The sequence below is a fragment of the Symphodus melops genome (assembly GCF_947650265.1).
Source record: "Symphodus melops genome assembly, chromosome: 20".
Lineage (NCBI taxonomy): Eukaryota > Metazoa > Chordata > Actinopteri > Labriformes > Labridae > Symphodus > Symphodus melops.
The window spans coordinates 3,852,936-3,880,070 of NC_136710.1; the positions used below are offsets into that span (position 1 = coordinate 3,852,936).

The 27,135-nt window shown below is 41.9% G+C and overlaps 4 protein-coding genes across 6 annotated transcripts; 2 read left to right on the forward strand and 2 right to left on the reverse strand.

Moving 5' to 3' along the window:
- Positions 1 to 279: 279 nt before the first annotated feature.
- On the reverse strand, positions 280 to 12,708 carry LOC306841734 (FH1/FH2 domain-containing protein 3). The gene is made up of 10 exons (XM_079371695.1): positions 12,650 to 12,708; positions 5,993 to 6,050; positions 4,066 to 4,206; positions 3,679 to 3,861; positions 3,234 to 3,353; positions 2,241 to 2,402; positions 1,726 to 1,985; positions 1,187 to 1,409; positions 996 to 1,104; positions 280 to 897 (listed from the first exon to the last, which is right to left on the reverse strand). Exons 2-10 carry the CDS (start codon positions 6,017 to 6,019, stop codon positions 869 to 871), a joined length of 1,254 nt encoding a protein of 417 aa, XP_079227821.1. The 5' UTR covers positions 6,020 to 6,050; positions 12,650 to 12,708; the 3' UTR covers positions 280 to 868.
- LOC306841743 (uncharacterized protein) lies at positions 8,335 to 15,652 on the forward strand. 2 transcript variants are annotated; one of them, XM_079371708.1, is made up of 7 exons: positions 8,335 to 8,552; positions 9,424 to 9,528; positions 10,322 to 10,411; positions 10,601 to 10,675; positions 11,783 to 11,853; positions 12,663 to 12,834; positions 14,249 to 15,652. In XM_079371708.1, the coding sequence occupies exons 2-7, from the start codon at positions 9,460 to 9,462 to the stop codon at positions 14,462 to 14,464; spliced, it is 693 nt and encodes a 230-aa protein (XP_079227834.1). In that variant the 5' UTR covers positions 8,335 to 8,552; positions 9,424 to 9,459; the 3' UTR covers positions 14,465 to 15,652. The 2 variants fall into 2 exon arrangements, with proteins under 2 accessions (XP_079227834.1, XP_079227835.1); XM_079371709.1 differs by having other exon boundaries at positions 9,427 to 9,528.
- Positions 15,653 to 20,266: 4,614 nt separating this feature from the next.
- On the forward strand, positions 20,267 to 23,737 carry LOC306841727 (kelch-like protein 33). Its single transcript, XM_079371682.1, has 4 exons — positions 20,267 to 20,794; positions 21,471 to 22,410; positions 22,523 to 22,690; positions 22,964 to 23,737. The coding sequence occupies exons 1-4, from the start codon at positions 20,368 to 20,370 to the stop codon at positions 23,484 to 23,486; spliced, it is 2,058 nt and encodes a 685-aa protein (XP_079227808.1). The 5' UTR covers positions 20,267 to 20,367; the 3' UTR covers positions 23,487 to 23,737.
- A 129-nt stretch (positions 23,738 to 23,866) lies between these two features.
- cbln11 (cerebellin 11) lies at positions 23,867 to 26,940 on the reverse strand. 2 transcript variants are annotated; one of them, XM_079371706.1, is made up of 5 exons: positions 26,607 to 26,940; positions 25,187 to 25,530; positions 25,036 to 25,095; positions 24,731 to 24,862; positions 23,867 to 24,418 (listed from the first exon to the last, which is right to left on the reverse strand). In XM_079371706.1, exons 2-5 carry the CDS (start codon positions 25,443 to 25,445, stop codon positions 24,132 to 24,134), a joined length of 738 nt encoding a protein of 245 aa, XP_079227832.1. In that variant the 5' UTR covers positions 25,446 to 25,530; positions 26,607 to 26,940; the 3' UTR covers positions 23,867 to 24,131. The 2 variants fall into 2 exon arrangements, with proteins under 2 accessions (XP_079227832.1, XP_079227833.1); XM_079371707.1 differs by having other exon boundaries at positions 25,187 to 25,387; positions 26,607 to 26,938.
- Between the last annotated feature and the right edge of the window lie 195 nt (positions 26,941 to 27,135).

Consider the following 27,135-nt stretch of genomic DNA (forward strand, 5'->3'; position numbering starts at 1 on the left):
GTCAAACAGTCTTCATTAATTACTCATGTTCACAACAAAAAAGTGTATAAATATGTAGCCGAGCTGTCTCTTTCATTAATATTTCTATACATTTACATAATATTACTCTGTTTTACTCATAGATTGTATCAAACATGTAAACATCCAGTCTCAGTTACATCATCCGTTGTTTTCTGAAGCAGATTTTTGAAGCCAATCGATGGCAGTCACACATACTTCACCTGCTTTAAGTCGCCATTTCAAATTAGCTTTGAATTTGAGGGAAATCAGACGGACAGATTATTTAGCTTTTTTTTCCACAAGAGAACACAAACAAACAGTACATATGTTGAATGTCATTTCAGCACAACAACTTTTAATGCAACTTTACATTAAAACTCAAACATAGTTATAGACTGAAGGGTGTGACGACCCCTCCACACCACTAGGTGTTCCTGTTTTGCTGGTTCTTCTGTCTGCTGCTGGTTCCAGTCAAGGCCGTGACCCTATCGGGAGATAAACCTGGGACCGGTTTAGTCCTCATCCGTATAATTCCTCCTCTTCAGACAGATGTTCTCTCTGTTTCTCACCTTGTGTGAACATCTCGGTGAGGCTGCTTCTTTTGTTTCACACACGTATTTCATTACGTCTTTAAGTACATCTGGTGTTGTTCTGATGTATCTCATCTTGGACACTTTTTGCAGCCTGAGCGCCGGGCTGTAAGAGCAACATGTGGAATATCATTTGTCCGTTTTCTGACTGATAATTTTCCGACAATATTGGAACTTTAAACAAAAACATCATAAATAAAAAGCACAAATGTTGTTGTTTTTTTTGTTTTTTTTCTGTAGCACCAGTGACTAAATGTTTTCTGACAATATCAGCAGATTCACCACTTCATTATCCGTGAAAATGGACCTGCAAAGGAAACAAACTCAGCTTCAGAATAATTCCCTTTGAGAGAGAAGAGAAGCGTGTGGAGCTTTTGTATAGTTTGTGAGCAACAAATAAAATACCTTGAATGTCAGCCAACCTCCTGCGGTTTCGTGGCAGAGTGGCGTCATGTCTTGGGATGGACTCAGGTGTTCTCAGCACCTCCTCCAGCCGGCACTGCTCCTCATTTTCCTGGATGATCAACAGACAGCAGACTACAGACGCTGTTTGATTGGAAACGAACAACAACCGAAGAGAAGGTAAGAGGAAAAACCTGTGTTGGGATTTGTTGGCGTTTCCTTCTGGACGTAGGAGTGTTCGGGCCCGGGCTTTCTGCTCCACTGTTGTGTCGTTCCCGCTCTTTTTTCAGAAGGATCGACTGCCTCGTCGTCCTGTACTCCAAAGAAAAGTTACTGATGATTTTACAGAAGTCCTCTGCTTTGGTGTTTCTCACCATGGCTCGAGAGTAGCCCAGGAATAAGAGGAAAGAGTGGAACCTGTAGAAAGAAGGAAGATCCAAATTTTACCCCATAACTTTAACTTTTACTGTTTCAAGTATTCAGAGCTAGACGGTAGATTTTGGACTCTGATTTTAAAGTAACGCTTGAGAGGAAAGTAGAAGGAAAGTCAACCCCTCCACTGATTGAGGTCAGCGCTCTCAGAGAAGCACCTCAGATGTCAAAAATAATTCAATGGACTCCTTCACACAGGCGGAATTTTTAAAAAAAAGTACCAGAGCAAACAAATCACTTATGGCAAAATGTAGTTATTTCTGAAACTCTACATTACGTCAACAAAAAGAAATAAGCCAACCTGTTGACAACTCGGCGATGCACGGCCCTCAGGACCTTCAGTCGCTCCTCACACTCTTTGAAAATCTTCGGCAGCCTGTTTCGAAGCATTCCGTCCGCCACCGAGGCCTCATCTTCTCTTCCTCCTCCTCCTCTCCTCTTCTCCAACTTTCCTCCTTTCCTCTTGTCATCTGCCTTGTCCAAGAGCTTTAGCTGGTCCCATGATGCTTTGCACAGTACCTCGAGCTGAGTGAGGTTCGAGTGGACGAGGGAGTAGTCGCACTGTAAAACACGCGAGAGAAAGAGAAATTAAATGCTACCTATAGTTCACAGTCTATTTGAAATGTTGTTTTAGAGACAACTTTTTAAAAATATTTAGCCCACCAGATTTTGAAAACGAACTTGATTTTATTCACGTTATCTTTATCTCATCCTTTTTTTTATATATCCAATAACTCTTCCTTCTCAGATGCAGCACAATAAAAGCACACACACACACACACACACACACACACACACTCACAGAGAACCACCCACCTTTCCAGCTTTAGTAACAGCAGTGATGTCAGAGTAGAGGTCAGACGATTGCGGGTAGAGCTGCATCAGGAGCACACAGACGTGGTGCAGCAGTGGCTGGCGAGTGTGTGTATCCCTCACCTGGGACAACTTCCCAAGGTAACTCAGCTCAAAACCACGGGCCTTGGTACAAATAATCTTTTGTTAGCATTACGAGGTACAGAAAAATAGCTTCACTTACATTCACAAGTGCATCAGAGATGTATGATAAAGACCGGGATCAAAACTATGGATGTCTGTGATTAGTCAACTGAATTAAATGTTGTTACCCATACTAGTCGACACTGGAATTACAAATTTATCATGACTTAATAATTAGTTGAGGATAGAGGTTGTGTCTAAGCTGTAACATCGTCACCGGCCACTAGGCGGGGCTGTGGGCCGGCTATCCCTGCTCTACTGCCAGGATGTAAATCAGCACAGTGGCTGGATGGCATTTCTTAGGAGCAGCGCGGTTTGGCAGTATTTTGATCTAAAACATGGAGACTGTATTTATTTGTTTTATGTATCGTCTGTGTGGTAATTTCCCAGTATTTGAAGCACATTCCTCCCCAGGTAGACGAATAAAAAGACCTTGACCTCGAGATAAAGCTGCATGTATACTGTGTCCTTTTAAACTGGCTCATAATGAAGCAACGAGTTACCACATTCAGCACAGGCATGTTAGCATTAACCTGTAAGGACGACCGAAGGCTGGAGGTGCTAGCCCTGCCAATGTTAGCTACAACTGTGGTCTCATCAGTGTTAACATGGAGCTGAGAACAACAAACCCAGAGGGAGTTTGACTTCACTCTCCTTTTAATAGGACTCAATTATGTATTTAGTTAGGATATATGTGATATCTGCTAAATTAATGTCTCAATTGTGTTGGACAAGTCAACTAGTTTCTGTTAAATATTTCGGTTGAAGTTAGAAATTAGTTGCTAGGAACAACCCTGATTACAACACACTCACCTTACATCCATTGAGAAAGTTGCCGATTGCTAAAACTGTCGCTAGAATACATCTAAAGGTCTGGTTGGCTGAGAGCTGCTCCATGGCTAACTTCAGATGGAAGAGAGGTTCAGCGATTTCCTGTTGAGAGGATGGTCACATTAAGAGGAAGTTAGCGGTTAGCGATCAAATCCATGCTTTATGTTTCGCCTGGTAGTTTGGTGTATTTGGTGATTGGAAAGTTTTTTGGACTGCATTCCTTAAGGGAATTGTTTTTGATCAAGCAATACTGTGATGTTGGATTATTTCATGATGAAGCTTCAATAGGTGGTGTCAATGTGGTTCAAACTAACAACCAAAGAATCTAGCAGTTTCTACCTGAAGCTTACATCCTGAAAACCTCAACCTGACAACCAAAAAAACTCGCCATTGTTTCCAATTGCACCTCCATTTAACTTTTACTTACCCTTTCTAAGGAGTCGTAGTCCAGTGCAAAGGACCACAGCTGTAGTCTGGTGTCCAGATGTGTGATTTCACCTAAAGTGAGCAGGCAGAGCTCAGCGGACGCCAGAGGGGACTTGGGGTTCTGGGCCTTGGCTTCCTTGATCAGACAAAGTTCCTCCTCCGTTGGGATCAGAGCTTGAAGTCGCTGTTTTTAGAAAGTAAATTTAAAATGAGATGATGTCTCAGGACTTTAAGTTTCATTCTGTCCGATTTAATCCATATCCGTCCTCTTCTTAGGGGTTCACTTTGGCATGATAAGGGTAACAAACTGCCTATCCAACTAAAGCAATATTTGAAGGTTGTGCAAATGCTGAAGCTTGGATTCTGCACGTCACGACCTCTACTGTACCTGGACGTCCTCTCTGTCCAGCACACTGCTGTCCATGCTGTAGATGGCGGGGGGGAGGAGGCGGGGAGGGGGCAGGCTGCTCATGGCGATGGTTATGATATTACTCCTCTTCATCCCTAACACAGAGACTGATGGCTGCTTCTACATTGGGATACAGAGAGGAATAAGAGATTTACATTTTTATCTCAGTGGGTTTCTGTTTTTATTTTGGTCTAGTATGGAAATAACTGGGGAACAGATGTATGGAACAGTATTAGTCAATATATACTCCATAAGAGATCAATCAGTTTAGCAATATTGCCAAGATAACGTATAAAGAGTAAGAGAGAATTGGCCGAAAGTGGGGTACAAGATAATTGGACCAATTTTAGGCCATATTCTCCACTTTCTCACAAAACTAAGCAAAGTCTGGATTCTTAAGATGTTCTTGCCAGATTGCTTTGACACAGTAGGAACAAAACTGTTTAATATATCATTACATGTCATCATGTAGGGGGTCTCTCACATTTTCAATGTTTGTAAGGCTTTCCATACGGGTAACTGGGGCCTAACTGGGTAAATCTGTGATTGCTTAAAGGTGCTTCATACATTTTGTAATTTCTAAAAAGGAGACACATAATGTAAAAAAAACAAAAAACCCGATAACACAATGTTGCCAAATTCTTGGGGTATCATCCCATCTTTTTCAACTTACCTGCCTCCCACAAACAACACTAAAACAGGTGCTACTGCCCTTGGATTCAAACAAGTACTCCAGTCGGTTTGTATCCAAATGGACTCGCTCGAGTCCGGCCCAAATAGTCTGCTTCCCAAAGCGGGTCATCCTCGGAAGGGGAGCCAAACTCTGCAGTTCCCTCCAATGGAGTTTCATGGTGCAACATTTGACGGTTGCACCTTTGTGGGAGGCCAAAGGTAAAGGTGAGGCAGGCGGAGGAGGGGGAGGAAGAGGAGGTGGTGCCGGAGGAGCTTGGAGACATGTCGGTGATTCGTTGGTTGGACTGGAACCTTCGTCTTCTGTACTGTCTTCTTCATCCCAGAGATCTGAGAAATCTAAAGTGTTAAGGCAGAGACGTGCTGCAGGTTCTAGAAAGGATTTCCAGGATTGGTCAAAATCCAAGGTTAGGGGGTTCTCCTTGGTTTGGTCCGACTCCTTCATTGGTATTTCAGAGTAGTCAGTTACTCAGCAAAAAAGGTCTATTATTGGCAGAGTCCAGAAAAACGAGGTTGTTCTTGCAAAAACAGGACTCCAAAAAGCATCGTCACTCATCCAAGGTGAAAAATCGTTTTGGATTTGAACAGATTAAGTCCTCATCTGTGCTCGTCCACACAACTTGATTCCTTACTCACTTCTTCTTACTGTGCAGTTCAGTCACTTTGAATAGGCTTTGGATGTTTGTGGATGCTCAGTCTCACTTGTCGACCACAGGCGCGCATATCTCCCACCACCAAATCACAATCTTCGAACCACCTCTGGGCGTTTTCAGCACACCGTAACCTGCAATTGACTTTGGTGCAGCGATTGTCCTTCCAATGGAAAATGATGAGCCGAGTGTGGTACTTTGATCCAAGAGTCCTGTTTTTTCTGAATGGATGCCAGAAACCTGTAACCTCAGTGAAAGAGAAGGAATCTATGTGAGTTTTGTGCACCGTCCTGCATCCAAATCTGATGAGAAATCCGTGGAATGCTTTTCTGCAAGGCAGCCAGAATGTCTACATGACCTGCTTCTGAAGCCTTCTCTTGACTTTCATTCGCCTCTATGTTTCTTTTTCTGCAAACGATAGCCAGTGAGAGTTTAAGAGAGACGAGAGAGAGGTGCATCGGTCCGTTGGCGCGTTAGTCTTGGTTTATTTGAGTTGCACCCTTTCCCTTAATTTCCTTATCAAGCCTGCATCTCCTGTTTGTATTGCTTCTGGTAAATACACAAACCTCTGTATCTGCCACTGAAGATCTCATACTTCCCTCGTTTTCTGTCTCAGCTTCTCCCCTGTGAGTGCATACAAGAGTCATGTTGGACAAAGTTTGGACAAAGTTTGCATCCAGTTCTTAATTCAAGCAAATTTGTAGCAAATAGTAACTTTAGTAGGAGAAACATTTCTTTAGCATCTCATTAAACACCAGAAAAGAAGACATTTTCTCTCCTGAAACATCAAGGGACCAATTAAAAAAGACAGACATTGGGATGGAAAACATTTTAAAAAAATAAAGAAAAAATAAGTTGGTGTTGATATACTGCACAACATCCAGCGTACAGTTCTGTTCACAGGGGTCATTTGCATGGTCGACATGTAGCCATAATGAGGATCCCTCCCTCAGCCATTAGGTCTCCCTGTAATTACACTTTATCTCGTTCTTTGGCCCTGAAGCTGGACCGGGGCTCATGGGACATTTCGGCCAAACTGAGATTTGTTTGGGAAGCTTAAACTCTTTGTAACATTTATCTATCAACAGGGTTTTCAAGCCTACAGCAAAAGAGGATTTAGAAAGGAAACTCTTTCATTTTTTTTCCTTCGGCATGTCATATCTATAAATACACACCAGTATGTTGTCATGGATACTTCTTTAACCATACAAAAACATTTTTTTTAAAGTTTTTAAAATATGCTAACAAAGTCAAAAATTTTGAAATACCAAAAGAGGACAGAATGGGATTTTACCACAAGATCCACTAACTACAGTCTACTGTCCTAGTACAGTATTGTACTGTATATTGATGATGTGTCACTTTTACTGAACCAGGCTGATTCACATTCAAAGCAGACAACTCCAGATACTTCTCTTTGATGATGCTTGTGTGTGGTCCTGTTGTGTATACATAAAAATATGTGTATGTCTTTTTTTATCTTTTTCTCTCTTTGTCCAACAGAACCGCAGACTGTAGTTCAACTCCCTCTTGGCCTTCGCAGCGCAAGATAAAGATCAAGGCAAAAATTACATGTTATCGCTCTCAGTGCGCTTTGATAATAGATTTTTTCTTTTAAGTTGTGACGGTTTAAAACGGTCGCTCACATTTGTGTTGTGGAAAGGTCATTTTGAACTGGAGCCCAGACAGTACTGTATATAGCATCTACCTGCTAATATTTAAAGCTAAACTGAGATCTACCAGATCTTGAATCTAAAAAAAGAAAACTCAAAGCATACCTTTATCTAAGCCACTAAACATCCCATTCTCCTGAAAGACAATTGCATACCAGCATACCTGTTTGCACCAAGAATTCATTGCAACAATGCCGAGGAGGTTATCTACAGTACGCAGGCTTCTAACTTGGGACCTGATGATTGATGGCTTCGCAAAACCCCTTTCAGGCCAGACTCTATATTCTGTCCTCACGATTACATTTCTGAGCAACGCCAGACAGACAGCGAACAACGTCGACAACAACGGCCTAAGTGATCTAAAGCAAATGACATTTGTCTGATAAAGCAGGGCCAAATTACCAATAGTGACATTTTGTGAATTAGCTCAACCATAGCAGTATGTGCCATCATAATAAGGTCAGTATGGCCTGTCATACTTTGTTAGTTGAGTTAGGACCCTTGTTTTTATTCTTGCCTATTGCATACTGTTTTGTTTTGTTGGTGTAATAAATGGTAGCCTCAGTGTTTGTGTTTGACCAGCCAAGATGTTGACCTGTGCACACTGACAGACTGATGATGTCTGAGAGGCATGGGGGCTAAAACAATAACAATGGCACCTGCTCCATGCAGTAGGGTACTAGCACACAACAAGTTGCACCTTGGAGGGCACTGCATCATCTTTTGTCTACTCACAGGGCACCCAGAGGAAACTTCATCATTTTTTATTAACACAGGGGCATCCAAGGGGACTCTTTCCCAGCGTTCTGTTTTCCAACATTAGGGCGCCACCACATGTGCAAAAATCATGCTGTCTAATTAGCATTTTGATATGCCATAGGCCAACTAATTAGGTGGATGGATAACATCAGCAAAGGAGAAGTACTAACTGACAAGGATTTAAACAAACATTTAAACATTTATTTAAATGTGCTTTTTGTGCTCATAGAAAGTCTCAGATCTTTTATTTCAATAGAAATGTAGAAATGTTGCACTTACATGGTTTTTGTTCAGTATATTTAAGGTTTTTAGCTTTTGTCTGACAAATTCTCATTTGTTTTATTTAGAAAGTCCCAAGCGGAAGTCCCTCCCCTCCTTTCTTTCTTTTTTTTTTCTTTGCGCGCTCCCGCGATGTTTTGGGAACATTCGGCGCTCCGCTCAGCGCGCGCACCCCCCCCCCCCCCCCCCCCCCCCGCCCCGCCCCCCCGGACTGTAGCTGTCTGTCACCGCTCGCGCTGACATCACACAGAGGATTTGCTACAATGTCAAACACTCACAAGCAGCGCGAGCTCATGGCTTCCCCGCGCTACGATGAGAAGCACCGCCGCGTCCTGCTGCTCATCCTCTGAACACAACAACAAGTCCGCTCACTTCGTATGGCTTTATTCATCGTCCTGAACAGGATGCGTTTGAGGTAAGACGGGAATAAATCTGCTTTATTATCAGCTCATGTGCACGAGACATTTTTTGTCGAACATGTCTCGTGAGCCTTCCTTGAAGATTAATGTACGTGTTTGTGCGTCTCCAGGACACATTATGTGTTCATGTAAGCTGCAGCAGCTTGTGTGTGTGAAAAGTTGCCCGGCTCTAACGTTGACTGTGGCAGGCAGGCTGTTACGTAACGACAGTGCGGCCACCGTCGAGCAGATGTTTGGCTGAGGCGCTGTGATGAGGAGAAATCCCTGGTAGCATCAGGACCCAGATGTTTGCGTAAAGACAGGATCGTCTGTAAACGCCAAGTTTCAAATAAAATTAATGTAAAGAAAAAAGAAAAGAAATCACCATAAAATATAAAGAAACGAAATTTTTGTGTGGGGACAAACACAAGGGAACTGCAATAGGAATTACAAGGCCTATTAAAAAAAACAAATTATGTTTCATGTGGCTCTACCACTTTAATTATTAAGGTCGACCTTTGATCGTTTATTTGAAAGAAACGACTTTCTTGTTTGTTTTTTATTAAAAAATCTGTGATATTGACTTCGTCTCATGGAGTTTAAAGGGTTATTATCTCAGTAATAATAAAACAATGTAATTATTTGTTCTTTAGTGAGTTAATTGCAAAATCTTATTTAATAATAGGCCTAATTATGACCTAATTCCATTGATAGTATTAACATATTTACTGATGTATTTTTTGCTTTTTGTCAAAACAGTAAAAAAAAAAAAAAAAAAAAGTCCATTTAACCTATATCTTCAGTGTTGCTGTGGGGTGGGGGGGGGGGGGGGGGGGGGGTCCATTAAAAACCCGAGATGATGTCACTGAGCCGGTTTGTGTTCTCCAGCAGGTCTATGTGAGCGTGTGAGCCAGGTCAGAGGTCATGCTGCGGAGGGAATCTGACTCCCACGGCCTGTTTTCCTCCGGAGAGACGTCTGACAATGACTGCGAGGTGAGGTCACGTTTTCGCACCTCTCACAGGGGCAGCATACTTTGAGAACTAGACCCGTGGGCGACATGAAAGTTAAGTTCGCCTCACAGTTTACTGAATGTTATCGACACAGAGTTACATCTCAACTAGTACCTGACTCATATTTATTGGTTGGTCTGTCACTGTCACTGTCTGCGTATGCTCTGCTATATGTGCTGCTAAGCTAAAGAAACAGTTGACAATGTGAAGTAATGGTAATAATAAAAACAGTTCTTTTGTTATTGGTTTAGGAAAGCCACACAGAGGCGCTGCTTGTCCACATTTAGGGCAGGACAACTGCTTGGAGCCTCAGACCGGCAGGCCCCGCCCCCCAAGGGCCGATAAAGGCTAAAACCACAGCAATGACTCAAAATGTGGCAAATTTTGCAATGACAGTCGGAAACCTCCCTAAGAGGGGCCCCATGTGTCAGCGAAATGAAGAATTATCCGAAGGAGGAAGAGGAGTCAGGGCACTGGTAGATTTAATGGGGATGAGCGCTGATTGGATGAGCCCACTGGATCCACGTTAGCTCTTTTCAGACTGCTTTTTTTCCCGCGACAATTCCGTAACCAAGCTCGGCATAAACTCCTTCCTCTGTGCGCTTTGTACGCGACGTTAGCTTGTGTGCGCGATCGCGCATCAAAGCGTCATTCGTCTCCTTCGCCTGACTTTGTTGATCTGCAGCTAGCGAAAGATAAAAAAGGTACAAGAAGCGTCTCCCAAGTCAACAGATCACAGTTGTTTATCCTCTCTGTCTTTGTCTCTGTGTCTCAGATGGGGGCGAGCTGCGGAGAGGTAGATGCAGTGTGTCTGTGCGAGGCCGGTCCCTGTACACTTTATTCAGAAGCACACACACCTACGCCGGTGAGTGCTCAGGCTTCCCACTTAAGTGTCTGTGGCCGGCACTCGGAGTGTTTCTTCATCTGTTATCTAAATGCATGCTTTTAACTTCCTGACTGACCTCTCTCCTGCCCGTCGGCTTCTGCTCTGTGAGTTTGCTCTGTCAGACTGCTTTTTAATGAATCCTCTTAATGAAGTCTCTTCTGCTCTCAGGACACGCTGCTGTGTGAACACTGCGGGAAAAAGCGAGTGATGATCACCAGGTACTCTGAAGGATACGGCACAGAGGTAACGTCACGTGTGATACGAGTGTTTCTTTACCTCGACTGAGGTTCATTACCTGTCGTCCAAAACTGAGACAGCTTCAGGTTCAAGCTGTTTGAAGCTCCTCAGGACTAAAAGCCGTCCAGAGGGGGGGGGGGGGGGGCTGAAAAAGCACTGACGGGGAGAGTCAGCATTTAAAATCAAGGTCGCTGTCGGCTGCAGCTGTCTGGTATGCAGGGACGCCGGGTAGAACTGTGACTAACCAATCAGACGGCCGGACCGCTTGACAATCACTTTTAAAAGTGTTGCCAACGAAAAAAAGACAAGACTGATTCAATAAAAGCCAAGTTTGGAGAATCTTTAGTGAAAGTGTGGACATAAATAATGGACGGAGTTTATGGTCAAAATGAAAGAACGCTTTTCTCTCGCGAAGACGTTCAGGCTAACCTGGACAAAGAGCCCACAAATGGTCTCCATGGCGACGCTCAAGCGAGATAAAACTGCTCCTTCTATATGATCAAAAGCACAATTTCCCCAATTCAGATTCAAACATCTTTACTTGAAAAAGCTGACGGTTGACTCGAATCCAAACTGAAAAAAGTGGATCAGTGCATCTCTAATTTAATCTTCCACATAAAAAGTGTAAAAGGGGGACGTGAGAGATTTATCAGTGTGTTCTGCCTCACTGAGTTTATAAAAAGAACGAATCACGGAGAGTAAATTAAGAGCGTGTTTCTTCACATGCAGGGGTTGGACGTAGATAACAGTGTTGTGGAGCCAACAGGAAGCAGCCACCGCACGACTCTGTGTCTCTGAGCTGCATTAGTCATGTGCACTTTCACAATGGTGCTAATTCAAAGTGACGCATGAAGTCGCTCACACAGTCAAATGCAATCAGCGTGGTCAGTTGTTTGTGGTTTACAAATAGTTATAGTGATGATTCATCTAACAAGTCCAAAAAATATATCTATAAAAAAAAATAAAAAATCAAGCCCCCGTGCAGTGAAAGTGGAGTTTTGTGTTTCGATGAATTTATTTGTCACACTTTTTCAACCGGCCAGTTTTTTTTTCTTTTTTCCAGTCTTTACTTTAGTTTATCATCTCTTAGCTCCGTGTTTCATTCGTCTGCAGGAGGAGTGTGTGTTGTCTGACCCTCAGGGGGAGAGCGATGCAGATGCTGATATAGAAGATACTGATTGCAGGTTTGATGCACGCACACACACACCTACACACACGCACACACATTTCTAAACACATTACATACTTTAAGTGTTTGTGCACATTAATGAAAAATGTAATTTCATTTACCATAAATCTGTTCATAAAGATGATACTTTGGATAACAGTTAGCGGGTTAAATGTATTTATAGATATCTGAAGTTAACATTATGTAAACGCTAACGCTGGTGTTATGGATTAAAAAGTGACCGTGCTAACTGATGACTTTCAGCCGAATGCGTCCGTGGTTGTTGCAGTTAAAGACATAAATTTGTATTTTTTACATTGCAATAAAAAATGAAAAAAACAAAGTGACAACAACATCTGTTGTGATGACTACAGACTCATTCAGCTAAAAGTCACCAGTTAACATGGTCACTTTTTACATTGTAACACTATTATCAAAAAACAGCATTAGCCTTTTGCAATGTCATTTGAGTACTTAAGAGTCCATGATGAGTCCATGATGAATGTACAAATAATAGAAACTTTTTTCATATATCACAACTTTCTTTACTCTGGTGTTAGAAAGGAAATACCTTCATGAAGGTAAAGCAGCACTTCACAATAAAAGCACTTTGGGCGTTTAGGCTTGTTATTCATTAAGGTTTGTAAAGTACAGGAGGCGGCATGTCCATCATCCATTTTACCGTGTGAGAGCGAGATGTAGACGTAAACGGAAACCAAGTTCACTGGATCCGCTTTACCAATAAATGAAAACAATTAACAGATTAACGACTCGGCCTGTGTGTTGTAGTTTTTTGACCTGGTGCATTTTACCCGATTGTTTCAGACTCCAGGACCCAGGTTCTCTCCAGCGAATCAGCTCGCGGAGGCGTAAGCGCCCACGGGTAGCGCGGCAAGACACCACTGAGAGCGAAGACGATGGTGGGCGGAGCCACAGGTCACATCGCTGGAACCTCAGGCTCAGTCCTGACAGAGCGCACAGCAGGACCATACTGGAGGTAGAAAACACAACACAGACCAGTCCATCTTATTCTGTACATCTGCACACCACAGCAAGGCACAATTCAACTCAACTCAGAGGATCAAGACGGCAGGTCATGTTCCAGATTTACATATCAGGGGTGCAAAACAGTGTCCGATTCTTGGTAGTTATTTTCTTTCTTTCTTAGTGCAGTAGAAACATTGAGTCATGTTGCAGTAAACTAGCGTTGCCAAGTTTTATTTCTGCCTCTACCATTGTTTTTTTGGTTTTTTTTGCTGCCAAATTTGACACATTAAAGCTCCTCTGAGGAGATTTTGGATAGTTATGAAACAGACTGAAATGTAAACTGATGCCTCTGTAAAAGCCAGAAAAGAGACCATCAGTGAGATGTTTGACTTTTTTGATATGGTTATTTTAAAGCCTTGAAATGGCTGCTGCAGGGTAGGTGTCAGGCAGATTGAGCTACAACATGCTGCCTTGATAGCCTTTTTTTGTTTTACAATATATTTGACTGTTTAAAGCAAGAGCAGATTTTGTTATTTAAAAAGAAATCCAATGTATACACAACAGCAGCAAATAAAAACGGTTCCTTTTTGTTCACAAGGGGACAGCAGAATAAAAGAAATGGAAAATACCTCACAGGAGCTTTAATCTCAGAGATTTTTTATTTTTGGGGGGAATTTTGGAATTTTTGAAATTTCCTCAGAATTTTAATCCAGTTCCCTGGCTCTCTATTATTTCGGGGTTTTTTTTTGACAATGCACCGTAATTAAAACTCTTATGAGAAAACTTTAATCTCATTTTAACATTAACAAGAGGTAGTTAATTATTTCTAACGTATAAAGAATTGAAATCAAAAATATCTGCTATCCAACTTTAAATTGAAGGCTCAATAAATATTAGACGAGCTTAGCTGCCAGTTATAGCAAATTAAAGCTCCTGTGATGAGTTTTTTGCTGGTTTGTGTTCTTGTGACATCACAAAGGGCAGTAGCCCCTCCCCCAGGTGGGTGACACTCCCACTGCTCGGTGTTTGTGTTGCCCTCTAAGTCTGCCTTCTTCACCGTAAACACTAGGAAATAGTGCAAGAAAACCCAAGCCACATCCTCTTCCTGAGAGGGGGCGTGGTCAGACACAGCTCATTTACATATTTAAAGCTACAGACACAGAAACAGCCTGTTCTGAGTAGGGCTGAAATAGAGGGGTTTATAGACATGATCAAATACAGGACCAGAGGGGATTTACAACAACACACTTCACACACGTTTTGGGGATCTCTGAGACATATTTTCATTTGTTGAGGAGGAATATAATTTGTGATATTTAATCTAAACCAAACTGCTAATGTACATGCTAAGTTGAGCCAAGATTCAGATTAGTATTTCACAACTGCGACTTGATCGTCTCATCTCGTCCTTCTTTGTCTTCCAGGAGAGCATATCTCAGGTCCGGCCTCTGGTCATCTGCCGCCCGAGCGCCGAGCGGCAAAAGAGCCCGATCGATCCGGCCGGAGATTCCAGGCGTCTGATGTCTCTGTGGCCTCCGTCCCCTTCTCTCCCTCTCATCCTCCTCCTCTCTCTGCCTCTCTCCCTCTCCCTCGTCATTGTCATCGTGTCTTTCTTTCTACCTTGGGCTACAAGCGCTTGACCGAAGACAGAGTAAATAAGTTTTCAAATAAGCAGTTGACCAACAATTTGTACAAGTTAGTGAATAGCACAAGAGGGGATAAAATAGGTGCTTTTTTTTTTTTTTATTATTTCCTTTCACATTTCCATGTTTCCGAATGAATCTTTAACACATGTTTGAGTCTTTCATTCTGGACCTGTTGCAGTAGAATCACCCTTCGAACATAAACACCCAGAATCTGCTCTTGATGGAAACACTCAGTGCTCGCTTTCGCCTCATCAAATCTTGCCTTCTGTCTCACTTTCTCACCCCCTCGTTGATAAAAATAGACCTCTCCTCTCGCTCCTTATTCTAACGAGCCACAAGAGTGATACTGTACGTGGTGTAAAGGTTTCAGGGCTGCGCAGGTACACGGAAACAGGAACAAATAACCAATAATTACACAAAGCTGCTGAACTATGCAATTCCTCCGTTCCTACACTTTCAAAACAACGGCTGTTTTAGAACTTCTCGTATTTCGTTGGCACTGCCAGCACCTTCTTAGCCCATTCCCCTTTTCTCTCTCTTAGGCGATCCTTATTAATGCAGGGACTAATGAAACATGAGCTTATTTAAAAAGCAATAGCTGGAGAGGTCTGGTGTGGCTCAGATTGTGTGTGATCTAAACTTCCTCTGCTGGAGCGATGAGAAGATTCTGGCTCTTTCTTATTTATCTCCCTTGCTGCACATGTGTATTTTTTTGTAAAGAAACCGACCTCAAAATAAAACGAGCTTGAGTCGAATTTAATCCTGTTTAAACCCTTCTGAAGAGTCTTACAAGTTTAAAGGTTACTATCATATTTAATAATGTTTATGTTTATATTTATGAATATTTATTGAAGAAGAAGCCTGACAATCAGTCACGGTAAATATTTTAGACTGAAATAGCGTGGGGAAAAAAGCCATTTTTAAAGGTGGCTTTTCTGCACTGTGTATTTGACCTTATCTTGTTTTTCTATGTTTTTAAAGTTGTATTTTTTTTCACATCACACTAGTTCTAGAAATAATGCTCTTTTCCAGTTGAGATCATTTTTAGTACCCTTTTTCTCCTCCTGCCTGTTGTATTGCCTGTCTAAAAATCTTCTGTTTTATTTCCACGTGTTTGTTCAGTGTTCTCTGTTTTTCATGGGACCGTAGAAGCTCAATAAAGCTAGATTGTATTTTGACAACAAACAAAATCGTTTTTTTTTTTTGTGTAGAGGAAGCATGTGCTGCTTTTTGATCCAGTAGGTGTCGACATCGAGCGCCTGAATTCAACCAAAACAAACCGCTGTTTGGCGACACCTCCGCTTTTTAAAAAGCCTCCGCTCTCCTCCAGCGACACACCTCTAAGCCTTCCACACTCGCGTCTGCACAAAAGAGATATCAACTGGAACGCACCGTAAATTAGCCAACATTTAGCTCAAGCGTGAGACAGACCTGTCCTCGGGCTGAGCTGCATTTTCCCGTGGGCAGCATTGTTGTGTTAGCAGGCCAATATTAGCACATGTTAGCTTATACCTTCACTTTTCATGTAAATTCCCACAGGAGGACTGTGATCTAAAAACACAAACAGGACAATCAAATAAGCAGTTTGTTCTTCTTTTCTCGAGTTCTTAACTTTTTTTACGCAAGGCCATCTCGTCCATTCAAACATGACGTAAACACTGCTCTGACAACAACACAGCCGGTGATACTTGTGCTTCTCTCTCAGTTACATAGGATCAACTTTTAGCTAAATTACATTTTTTTGAGGTAAAAAAAACAAAAAAAAAACATGACTTACATATGTACAGGACAAACTCATCAAAGAGAGAAGAGCCACTGCTTTGATGACAGGGGGCGCTAAACTCAAAGTTACTCACAGGAGCTTCAACTGTTTAGAGACCTCATCTGATTCTCGTATCTTCTTGCACTTCATTTGTTCCAATGACATACTGTCACTACAAACTAGTCCTTCAGTACCTTTCTCTTTAAAACTGAATAATTCATACCAACAGAATCAGATGCTTTGATAGCTGAGGACATAAAAATAAGGAGAATAAAAAGAGCAATACAGTTTCCCACTGGCCCTATATCCCATCAGTTTTTGCTGCTCTAGAGGAAGGGGGGGGGGGTCCCATAAGGAGGTTGGCGCTCTTCTCTCCTCCTCTCACTGCTTGTGTCGTTATGGTAACCATTAGGCCTGAAGAGGAAACACGTTTTTTTTTTTCAGATGTATATGGCGATCTTGCTGCTGCTGTGCACAGCACGCACTGCAGGTGATGCAGATCAACATCTGCACAGCAGCTGTGCTACAAACATTATGCAACACATACAGAAAAGTTGTTTTTGATATTGTAAGATTTTTTTTTTTCCTTTGGAAATAATCTGTGCGATATTTATGGAAATCGGCTTTCAAAGTGATGCTAAGAAGAATATGTATATGTATTTGAGCGCACTGAAAGACTGAAATGAGCTTTTACACATTTACATTTTTTACATTTAGATTTTTCCATAAGGATGTTTCAAAATCTAAAGTCTTTAGTTGATATTTTCAATTGATTTAAAAACGTATAAACCCGAGACTCACTTGTCTGGTGTTGTGCATGTGTGTGAATGTGCACGGCTGTGGAAAAAGCAGAGTCACTGTGTCCTCAGGTAGGAGTTTTGTTTTAAAGCGAGGTGGTGCCCACCAGTTTCATTTGCATCTCTCTCACCCACTCACGGTGCTTCAACTTCAAAGCATTTCAAAAGAAACTCTGCGTGTGAGAATATAAAGGCTTCTATTTTAAAGGCTTGAGGAGGAAAGATTACCTGAAAGTTTTAGATGCAAGATCTTCAACTGGATAACTTTGCTTATTGGATACTGGTTTCGACAGCAAGTCTGGAAACTGTGACCTCATGACCTTGTTTTACTTCAATATCTCATATGCATCTTACAGCGCTGAATTAATCCAGACTTTTTCCTGCCAGCTTCCTTATAAAACTCTTGCATGAAAGCAGTCGGTTATAGAAAGAAAATTCATCACCAGCTACAGTATAGTGGGTGATGCGAACTCGGGTTCTGTTGTTATGGTCTTTCTTGTTCGATGTCCACGCTCTTTTTTTCCCTAGCAATCTGTTAAGCCATGGAGTCAGATCAAATAGCTTTGTTTGTCGTCTTGGATGTGTATTCACATTACAGCGTGAGATCTGCAGCATCTTGTTTTTGTTTTTTTTGCATCACCCCCCCCTCCCCCAGTATATCTCCTGCTGTTGGGGTCATGGGGGTCAGGAGTGAAAGCAGGGTGATGACAGTGATAAGCTGCCGTGTAAATTCTTTGAAAAGAATGCATGTGTGAAAGGTGCTTTAGTTTGATTCTACGAACATTTCTGTAACAATCACTTACGACTGAAGCTTCAGTTGCTGTGGCCCTCTGTGCAACCACAGGCAGTAGCCCATTTAACAACAATGAAATGTAAGTGGAGAGTGTCTTTGTAAGGGACCTTTGTCGGTGTACTTGTAAACCCCTTAACAATATTTCAAGCCAAGGTTACTCAACGGTATAATTTTCCTTTCAGCACAAAGGTTGACAGGTGTAAATGTTGTTTTGTTACCCTCTGCCTCCTTCTATCCCTCATGACTCTCAATCCTTGACCCAGATTCCACTGCATTGGACGTGGAGGAGCAACGTGATCCCGCTGGTGACCCTCTAGGCATTTAGTACTGATCTCAGAGTCATATGGTGCAAATTAAAGATGCCAAGGCCCTCGAAGATGTCTCGGTGCGTTGAGTTTGGCAAGCAGAGACCCAGCTGACTCCGGGAAAGGATCTTTCTCGAGTTTTCTACTTGCTTGGTCTAGATCTTTACAGTACTAATTTAAGAATGGTAGAACTGCTTACGACGGGGGATGGCAGCAAAATGGAAGGATTAAATAGGTACATATATTCAGTGTGGCAATACACAAGAAAAGGACACTCAAAAAAGGAAGTGCAAGAAATGAATGCACATGCAGTGCAACAATTCATCTCAAACCTTTGTTATGTCTTGCACTGACAGGCCAAAATGTCTTGAATTCCAATAACCTGATGATAGTACACTGCAAATAGCAAGTTGACAAGCCACTTCCAAACATTTAAATACAAGAGGTGAGGCAGGCAGGAGAGGAACAGTAGACAACACAGCTGGCGTCTGCAGACAGGGAAAGAAATGTAGCTGCTGCTGCTTGCATCAAAATTAGCAACATCCAAACACTGGTCCACTGGATCATTTTCTCTGTTCATTTTCCCTCTTAAACCAGAGGGACCTGCAGTCTTTTAAGCATTTAGTGGTGTAAAGGCTTTGAAGGATTTGAGGGATTAGCGCAAATTAAAGAAACACTGAGGAGTATGGCAGTTTCGAATCCATGCCGCCAGAAGGAGTGGGATGAATGGAAGGAACAGATGGAGGAAAACAGGAAGAAGAGATGGAGGGAGTGGGTGAGACGCTACACGGAAGTTAAGGTGAGCAGTAATGCAGAAGACCAGGATGAACAAGAGGAGGATGAGGCAGACGACACAGATTTTGAAGAAGGGGAAAGTGAGGAAAATGGAGAGCTTGAAACAGAGATGGGAGAAGGGGAAGATGTGGAGATTGGTGAGGCAGAGTGGATAGAGGATGACAGAGAAGTTTGGGTTCAGAGAGGAGATAAGGAGATAGAAAAGGAAGATCGGGAGGAAGATAATGGGGTGGTTGAAGCAGAGGATATGGTCAACTTTGTGGAGAAAGTGAAAGAAGAAGACTATGTGGAGGGGGAGAATGTGTTGGATGAGGACAAAAAGGAGGTGACCAAAGCAGAGGAACTAGAAGAAGGAGAAAAAGAGAAAGTGGACGAGTTGGAAAGGGAGGTTAAGAAAAACAATATGGAGGATGAGGAGTTAGATGTAGAAGTAGAAGAAGCATGGCCAGTGAAAGAGGAGTTGAAAGAAGGAGACAATGTAGAGGATAGGGAGGTTTTTGAGAACAAGGACGTGGAGGAGGATAAGGTGGTGACAGAGTTTGAGAGGCTGATTGACGAGAATGCAGACATGGATGAGGGGGGAATGGAAACTAAAGTAGAGGACATAAAGAAGGAGGAAGAGAATGATGTGGAGAGGGAGGCTCAAGAGAGTGGGGAGGAAGAGGAGTTAACAAAAGCAGGGGGAGTAGGGGGAGATCAGGACAGACACTGGGAGGTGGAGGAAGCAGAGACAAGAGAAAAGGGCAACAGAAGGTGAAAATGACTTCCACGCAAAGGTTAGGGTGAAGGAGGAAGAGGACAGGCAGTCAACGAAAGAAGATCAGTTTGAGGAGGAAGAAGACGAACAAAAAGAGTATCAAGAACAGGCAGAAAGTGGACAATACCATCTGCCAGATTTCCAATTCCAAAGACAGAACAGAGGAATTTGGGGTCAAGACATACAGGAAAATCAAGAAAGTACAATGCAAGCAAATCAAGATGAACACTTGAAATCTGACTTCATGGGATCGGATGATGAATGGCTCATGTTTGAAAGAATTAAGAATGAACAGAGAGCTGTTTCTGTTTCTGATTCAGAGGAGCATGGAGTTACTGAAAGCTTCCCAGTACCATTGACTTCTAAAGAAAGAAGAGACGAGGAAGAAAGAAGTCAGAAATTGATTAATAAAACAGTGGCAGAATCTAAAACAACTGAAGTAGTGTTTCAAATTGATCATGGACAACTTCAAGAAGAAGAGGATGAGTCTACAGAGGATGAGGAAGCAGAACATTCCTCAGAAGAAGAGCCAGATCCTTTGGATGAAGATGAGGTAAAGATGTACAGCAAGGACGATTATCCCGTGGATGTTTTCCACACTTTGAAAGAGTTCAGGGATTCTTTGCTGTTCACTGACCTCACTTTGAGCACAGAGGATGGGACGACTTTTCAAGTACATTCTCTTGTCATGGGTGCTGTCAGCTCATTTATACGTGAAAGTCTCATCAGAGGCAAAGCAGGAAACGAAAGAGTTGATGGAAGACAGGATGAAGATAGTGTTGGAGTCTGCCAGTGGTCGCTGCCTCTGGGTCCAGAGGTGAATCGTGTTGGATTGGAAGCAGTTGTGGAGTTTGCTTACACTGGACTCATGACACTTTTGAGGGAGAACACTTTGGATCAGATAAAGGCAGCAGCTCAAACACTGGGAATGCAACGAGTTCTTGATCTCTGCATAAAAGAAGAAGAAAAGTCCACAAAAACCGGAGGGAAACGGAAGGACGATAGGGTCTCTGCTGCAGATCAATTGAGGATCAGTCTTCAGTCCATGAAACAGCTACAGATGGACAGAGTGGGCTGTGATGTAACTCTGGAAGCAGTTGGAGGACCACTTCATGGTGAGCAGTGTACCAATGACTTGTACAGGTAAACTAGACCCCACTTTAGAGAACACATGACTTTGAACCATGGTTGCCCAACTAGAAAGATAAATGTAAGTAAACAGTCTTTTCAGAGAAAGAATTATTTTACTCATAGCGCAAAATGCTACAAATCTGGAACACAAAATCCTACCATGGAAAAAGTTTCCATACAAGATGCCATCCTACTCTTTAGGATCTATTTTTGGTCATTATGAACACTAACACACCAGTGGGACTCAGTGCCATGCCCAAGGACATTTGATAATAGACAGAAGGATTTCTTGGTATTTCACTGTACCTCTGCCAAAATTGTTTTCCATCCTGAACATCTGATTGGTTCCCTTTTTACTGCACTATATCTCATACACTACTCAGCAGGCCCTTGGTCCTGCAGGCTAAGCTGTTTGTTTTAAGCTTAGATGAAGCCAACATCTGATTGTTTACACAATGCTTGGGTGAATTTCGCCACACAATACTATAAGTATCCATGTCTGTACTGCAAGATTAAGTCAGTCTTCACCAAATAAGCCAAATACATTTTTAGTGTATTTTGTGATATAAAGGCACCAATACAGGAAAGTAATGCAGAGTTCTGGACATGTTAGTTGCCATTACAATGAATGTACCAACTAATGTAACATCCTCCTTTCAGTCCATAGAGTCATCCTTGCTGTGGGGAGTGACTACTTCCGCAGCATGTTCACCTTGCAGATGAAAGAGTCCAATCAGCCCTGTGTGACCCTTCCCTTCCTGTTGGCTTCAGAGCTGGAGATTCTCATTGGCTGCTCCTACAGCGGGGTTCTACCCCTCAGCTGGAAGTGTGTCTTTGAGATCACCAGCACTGCTCTCCAGCTCCAGTGCCAACCTGCCCTCTGCTTGTGCCTGAACTTCCTGCAACAAGAAATAAATCCTCACTTTTGCCTTGATGTGGTATCTTTTGCTGAGGCCTATGAGATTGTTCAGCTTCTTGAAGTTGCAGACGATTATGTCTTGCGGCAATTTCAAAAGGTAGCTCTTACTTCAAAGTTCAAGGACCTTCCGGCCAAGCAGCTCCTAAAGTACCTCAACAGTAAATCACTGTGTGTTCCATCTGAACTGGTTGTTTTCAAAGCTGTGGTGGCATGGATCCAAGCAAAGCCCAAGATAAGGTTGAAGCTTGCTCAAGAACTAATGAAAACCATCCAATTTACATTGATGACATTTAAAGAATTCAAAGAGGTTCAGTCTCTAAACATGTGGTCTGATCACAGCCTGGCAGAACTCTTTGACACCATTATTAAGGATTTTTGCTCAAATGACTTTTCCCCATTGAGTCAATATCGCATCTATCTACCAAAAGAGAGCCTGGTCTTGATTGGGGGTGATCAGACCTCTGAAGACCTCAGTAAACGCAGCATCAGCAGAGAACTCTGGTTTGGGAATTCCCTAAGGAACCATACAGGAATACGAAAGGCCATGGAGTGGCGTAAGTTGGGAGACATGCCAGAGCATTCGAGGTTCAAACATGAGGTGTCTGTACTCAAAGGACAACTATACGTGTTTGGAGGCAAGAAGTATTATGGCACCAATGACACCTTGAATTCTGTCTACAGGTGAGAACAGGCACTAGCAACTAGAACAGCCAATCACAGGTTTTTAACAATTCTTGCGTTGGCATTTTCTGTACAGCTAGACTTTTAGTGTCTCCGTCTACCAAATTTCTAGGTATGACCCTCTTCAAAACAACTGGGAGAGACTTGCTGACATGCAGCAAAAGAGATCTACTTTCTCTGCAGTGGTGCTGGAGGGAAAAATTCTGGCTATTGGTGGGCATTCTGACCTTTACTTTGAAGAGAGTGTGGAACAATACTGCCCAACAGCAAACTCGTGGAGGTATGTAGTCACTGATGGTTTGCTTACCAGATATTGTCATGTTCTTGCATACATTTTCTTACCTAAACATAAAATTAGTTTGCAAAATCAAATAAAAAGAGTCCAACATTGCTTCTGGTCATCAAAGGAAACCATTTAAACATCAAAATAGTGAGAGACTGTATAGTTTTGTGGATAGTTAAAATCAGCAAAGGAGTAAGTAGGTCTAGGCAAGCAGCTGGAGCTTTGGTTAATTGAAATGTGGAATTACGACATTGTTTCTTTTTTTTTTAGATTCACCTGGCCCTTGGATCTCCCTCTGGCTGCACATGTTGCAAAAGTTTTACAAGGTCAGATCTATGTCTCGGGAGGGCTAAACAATGACCACCAGTGTGTTTCATCTATGTTTCTGTACCATCCTGAGACAGGCAGCACATACTTGGCCAACATGGCTCAATCTCGGGCTTATCACTGCATGGAGACCCTTGGTGATTGTCTTTATGTAGCTGGTGGAATCAGCACAGTTGAAAACATAAATGTTGTTGACCAGCTAGCTTGTGAGATGTACAATCCAGCGGCTGATTTCTGGACGGCCTTTACATCCCTGTCAGTGCCACATGTTGGAGCAGGAAGTGCAGTTTTGGAGGGCAAGTTTTATGTGCTGGGTGGATACAGCCACGAGAACTACAGTGACATAAAGATGGTTCATCGTTATGATCCCAGTGCAAAAAGATGGGAGAATATGGGCAAGATGCCTGGACCGAACAATGACATACGAGCATCTCTGCTGCGTCTACCACAACACTTTCGACTGTAACACAGGAATGTGAATTTTACTATGGAAGTTTAAAAATCTAGTTTAATGACAAACCTAAGAATACTTATAATACTGTAACTGTGCTACAATGTCCCACTTAATATCAAGGTTGATATTTTAGGACATGTTAAAGATGCATTTAATGTATTGCTTTCTGGTGCTACATATTCCAATTAAGAGTATATTTTTTTCAAAAAAGATGCTTTACGATGATGAATATCCCTGTAAACAAAACAAAGAATAAACATTTTTATAATTGAATACAGCGATAATCCATTATGAACACAGGAGGGAGTGGCTTCCTTCTTCAAAAACGGTTGTCTGAGACATTTTTCTTTAAAGGTCTTACAGTGTATAATAGACCAGAGAAGAGACTGTAAAGTTTTTGTTTTGCATTTATTGATCCAATAAAATCCCACACAATAATATTTCCATTCAAACTTATTAAAGATGAAAAGTATGCATTTTGTTTTTTTGTATTTTCAATAAAAGCTTGTTTGAATTTGGCTTGACTTTCATGTTTTATTTAGAAAATCAAGTTAACAATATTAGCAAGGTCATTTTTATAGTGTAGTTTTACTTGAAGTTCAGTCCTATGGATTCAGATTTCTGATTCTTGTTCAGTGTTGAAGCATTCATTATTTCTTATTTTGACAAAGGAAACAGAAGGAAACCGCTGAATGTTGTGTGTCCATTCAGGTTGTCAAAAACTCTCCCGTTATCCCAGAGCTCCATGTGCACCTTATCACCAGCAACCAACTGCAGAACAACAGAGTTACTGCTACTATCAGAGCCGTCAACTGAAGGGGAATCGAAGGTTGAAATTTGCAAGACACCATTTTTTGTCAATATTGCCCCCATTGCATGAGTGTTGTAGCCATAGGCGCTGAAGGTAAAGTAGTAGAGACCGTCCACTGGTGCTGTGAAGTCTCCTGCAACAGAATGAAAACAATGAAATTCAGGATCATTTATACGTTTTTGTGTCCAATCTACTTTGTCAGTTTAACTCAAGTGGCAACCTTTCCCGTCTAAGAATGAAGCATACATTGTTTGAGCTTGTTAGAAATACCAGAAACAGACTTGAGCTCAACAGCCTCAGGACGCGTCACATTTACAATGTGCCCATCAATCATTCATGGATATAAACCAAGCAGGTTTCCGTGGTAAAACCCCTCCAAGATTTTAAAGAAATGCAGGTTCATTCATCTTGCATAATTGGATGTAATAATAAAAATGAAACGTACCTGTACTTTCATCATAACCATCACCAATGTTTGAGAAAATTCTTTTGAAAATCAGAGTCCTGTCTGTGCAGGGTCCTTTGTAAATCTCTCCAAAGTTTGACAAGGAGGCAGAGAACGCGACCTGGGGAACCCCTGTGAACAGAACAAAACATGGAGAAAATGTCTCAAAGGCACGCAACCATGTTGATAGATGACTAGACATCACTGAGAAAATGACTACACACAAAAATACACAATCACACAATAAACAATCTGATAACATCTCCATTGATAAGACAACACTGAATTCAACCATCCTGACTCACCACTATTCTGTTTGAGTTTGTCAATCTCCATCTCCGTGGCATTCAGTCTTGTTTTCAGGACTGTAAAAGTAAAAAAAGGACAAATGAATCAGAAAGAAATTGTATGTAAAAACATATATTGTTGAATTATTTATCATCGCAGATTCAGTACCTTCGTTCTCTTTGTTCAGTTGTTCCACTTGAGCTTTCTGTCTCGTCAGTTCGTCCACAGTCACATTGAGCCTGGCCTTGAAAGCTTCAACATCACTCTGCCATCTTTCCACATATTTCAATTTGTCTTCCAGCTTTTTAATTAATTCCTCTTTGGCTGTCAGCCACTCAGTTGTATCCCCATCACCTCTCTGTCCAAACCCTGGCCCGACGAGAGAAAGCCCCAGGAGGGTCAACAGAAGCAAAGTCATGAACTCCATTTCCTCAGTTTGAAGTTTGCAGCGTCTTTGCTTCAGTTTGCAGAGGCTGGTTTCTCCTCACTGCCTCATAAACCGGTTGTCTTCTCTGAAATGATGTCGATGAGTATATGCAGCGTTGAGGCCCACAGGGAACATAGTTTAGGCTGTGTCCCAACAAGCCAATTTTATGACCATGTTTGCCAGTCAATCGTTTTTTTTTTGTTTTGTTTTTTTGGGGGGGGGGGGGGTGTTCAAAAATAAAGTTTTTTTAAGACACATTTCAACATGAACACTGAGGTTCCAAAAAACCAGACTTAACACAGTGAGACAAAAGGGGAACTCATCTTGGTTTGCCCAAATCAACTCCAACATGAAGGGTAGACAAAAAAATGGACGCTAAATTAACTGCAAACAAAAAAAAAAACTTCGCCCCTGCAAATATATTTCACAAACTGGAAACGGTATGCCCATTCACTTTGTTTGTGATTGGACTGAAGTCACGTCAGTACAAACAGCTGATTCTCTTCTGGACTGTCTTTGATGTGTACAGTAAGACACACTGATCGTATCTGATCCGGACAGACTGCTGCAGGTATCAAAGAATAAATGGTACTCGCTGTCTGCAGATAACAGCTGTATTCCACTCATCATTGCAGCACGTGAAAGGTTTCTGAACTCCAGACTATCAACAACAGTAGGATCCTATGCTCCGGGTGCTCCAAGTCCTGAACTAGATCACAGACAATTCTGGCTGCAAAACTAATTTTAACACTTTAAATGTAAAGTGTGCTCTAGATTAAATGAATTGTTATAACTGCTCAAACTGTCCTCAAGGTCCTGAGTGAAGAGGCTTTGTTTTCAAAGCTGTTTTACTAAGAAGCCGTAGCGCCCTCTGCTGTTACTAAATCAAAGTGAAGGAGCTCTGTACATTCAGTATTCCACTGCAAACTCTACTATTGTGTACTATTTTAAGTGTTTCAGCATGCTTTAAAACAGTTACAGTATGTTTACATGTTCAAAATAAAGACATCAATCAATCAATTAATTTTCTCTGTGTTATATACAAATTTATGTCTGACACAGTAAGCTATAAATATGGGTGATATTTTTTTCATATTGACGCTACATGTCAAGTTTTTCTGTCCATTCATTTTGTTGTTTCCTGCTTTATTTTGTACTTACCCATGTCTCCGTCTTTTAGATCCTGCTCCATGTTGATTTTCCCGTCCTGACTGTGCTCACAATCTTTATGATTCCCTGTCTTCTCGTTTAGATTTATTCCTGCCCCTTTGTTTGCACCGCTGACTGCTTACCTGTGTGCCGACCCTGGATGTTTTTTTTCCGCCTCTGCCTCGTGTGAGCCTGCATTTCGGGCTCCATGTTTCTATTTGGTTCTCTTTGACATTGTGAAACTACAGGCAATCCTAAAGCCACTGATGGAATACATGATTGTCCTGATTGTCTTCACCTGTGTCGTCAGTCTGAATCGTGTCTCTTTAGTCTCAGCGTTCTTTCTCTCTTGTTGTCAGATTTTTAATTGACTGTCAATGTCAGATGTCAGTTTTTCCTCGTGCTCATTGTTGTTTACTCGTGGCTTCTTTTCTTCTTTTGATAGCGATGGCTGATCGATGCTTTGTTAAAGCTTCAACACTTGATTCAACAAATGGGACATTACTTAAGGCTTCAATGACACCAAGCTCCAGTAAAACCT

What these genes read in the sequence shown, in the direction of transcription:
- cbln11 (XM_079371706.1), bottom strand. Translation starts at nt 25,445, where the DNA reads ATGGAGTTCATGACTTTGCTTCTGTTGACCCTCCTGGGGCTTTCTCTC. An exon ending in ACTGAACAAAGAGAACGAAG is followed by an intron (nt 25,096 to 25,186) that starts GTACTGAATCTG and finishes TTACTTTTACAG; the next exon opens with TCCTGAAAACAAGACTGAAT. An exon ending in TGGTTATGATGAAAGTACAG is followed by an intron (nt 24,419 to 24,730) that starts GTACGTTTCATT and finishes ATTCTGTTGCAG; the next exon opens with GAGACTTCACAGCACCAGTG.
- LOC306841743 (XM_079371708.1), top strand. Translation starts at nt 9,460, where the DNA reads ATGCTGCGGAGGGAATCTGACTCCCACGGCCTGTTTTCCTCCGGAGAG. An exon ending in ATAGAAGATACTGATTGCAG is followed by an intron (nt 11,854 to 12,662) that starts GTTTGATGCACG and finishes CGATTGTTTCAG; the next exon opens with ACTCCAGGACCCAGGTTCTC. An exon ending in ACAGCAGGACCATACTGGAG is followed by an intron (nt 12,835 to 14,248) that starts GTAGAAAACACA and finishes TTTGTCTTCCAG; the next exon opens with GAGAGCATATCTCAGGTCCG.
- LOC306841734 (XM_079371695.1), bottom strand. Translation starts at nt 6,019, where the DNA reads ATGAGATCTTCAGTGGCAGATACAGAG. An exon ending in CTTCAGTGGCAGATACAGAG is followed by an intron (nt 4,207 to 5,992) that starts GTTTGTGTATTT and finishes ATCCCAATGTAG; the next exon opens with AAGCAGCCATCAGTCTCTGT. An exon ending in CATCGCCGAGTTGTCAACAG is followed by an intron (nt 1,410 to 1,725) that starts GTTGGCTTATTT and finishes TTCTTTCTACAG; the next exon opens with GTTCCACTCTTTCCTCTTAT.
- LOC306841727 (XM_079371682.1), top strand. Translation starts at nt 20,368, where the DNA reads ATGGGTGCTGTCAGCTCATTTATACGTGAAAGTCTCATCAGAGGCAAA. An exon ending in AGTTGGAGGACCACTTCATG is followed by an intron (nt 20,795 to 21,470) that starts GTGAGCAGTGTA and finishes TCCTCCTTTCAG; the next exon opens with TCCATAGAGTCATCCTTGCT. An exon ending in ACCTTGAATTCTGTCTACAG is followed by an intron (nt 22,411 to 22,522) that starts GTGAGAACAGGC and finishes CCAAATTTCTAG; the next exon opens with GTATGACCCTCTTCAAAACA.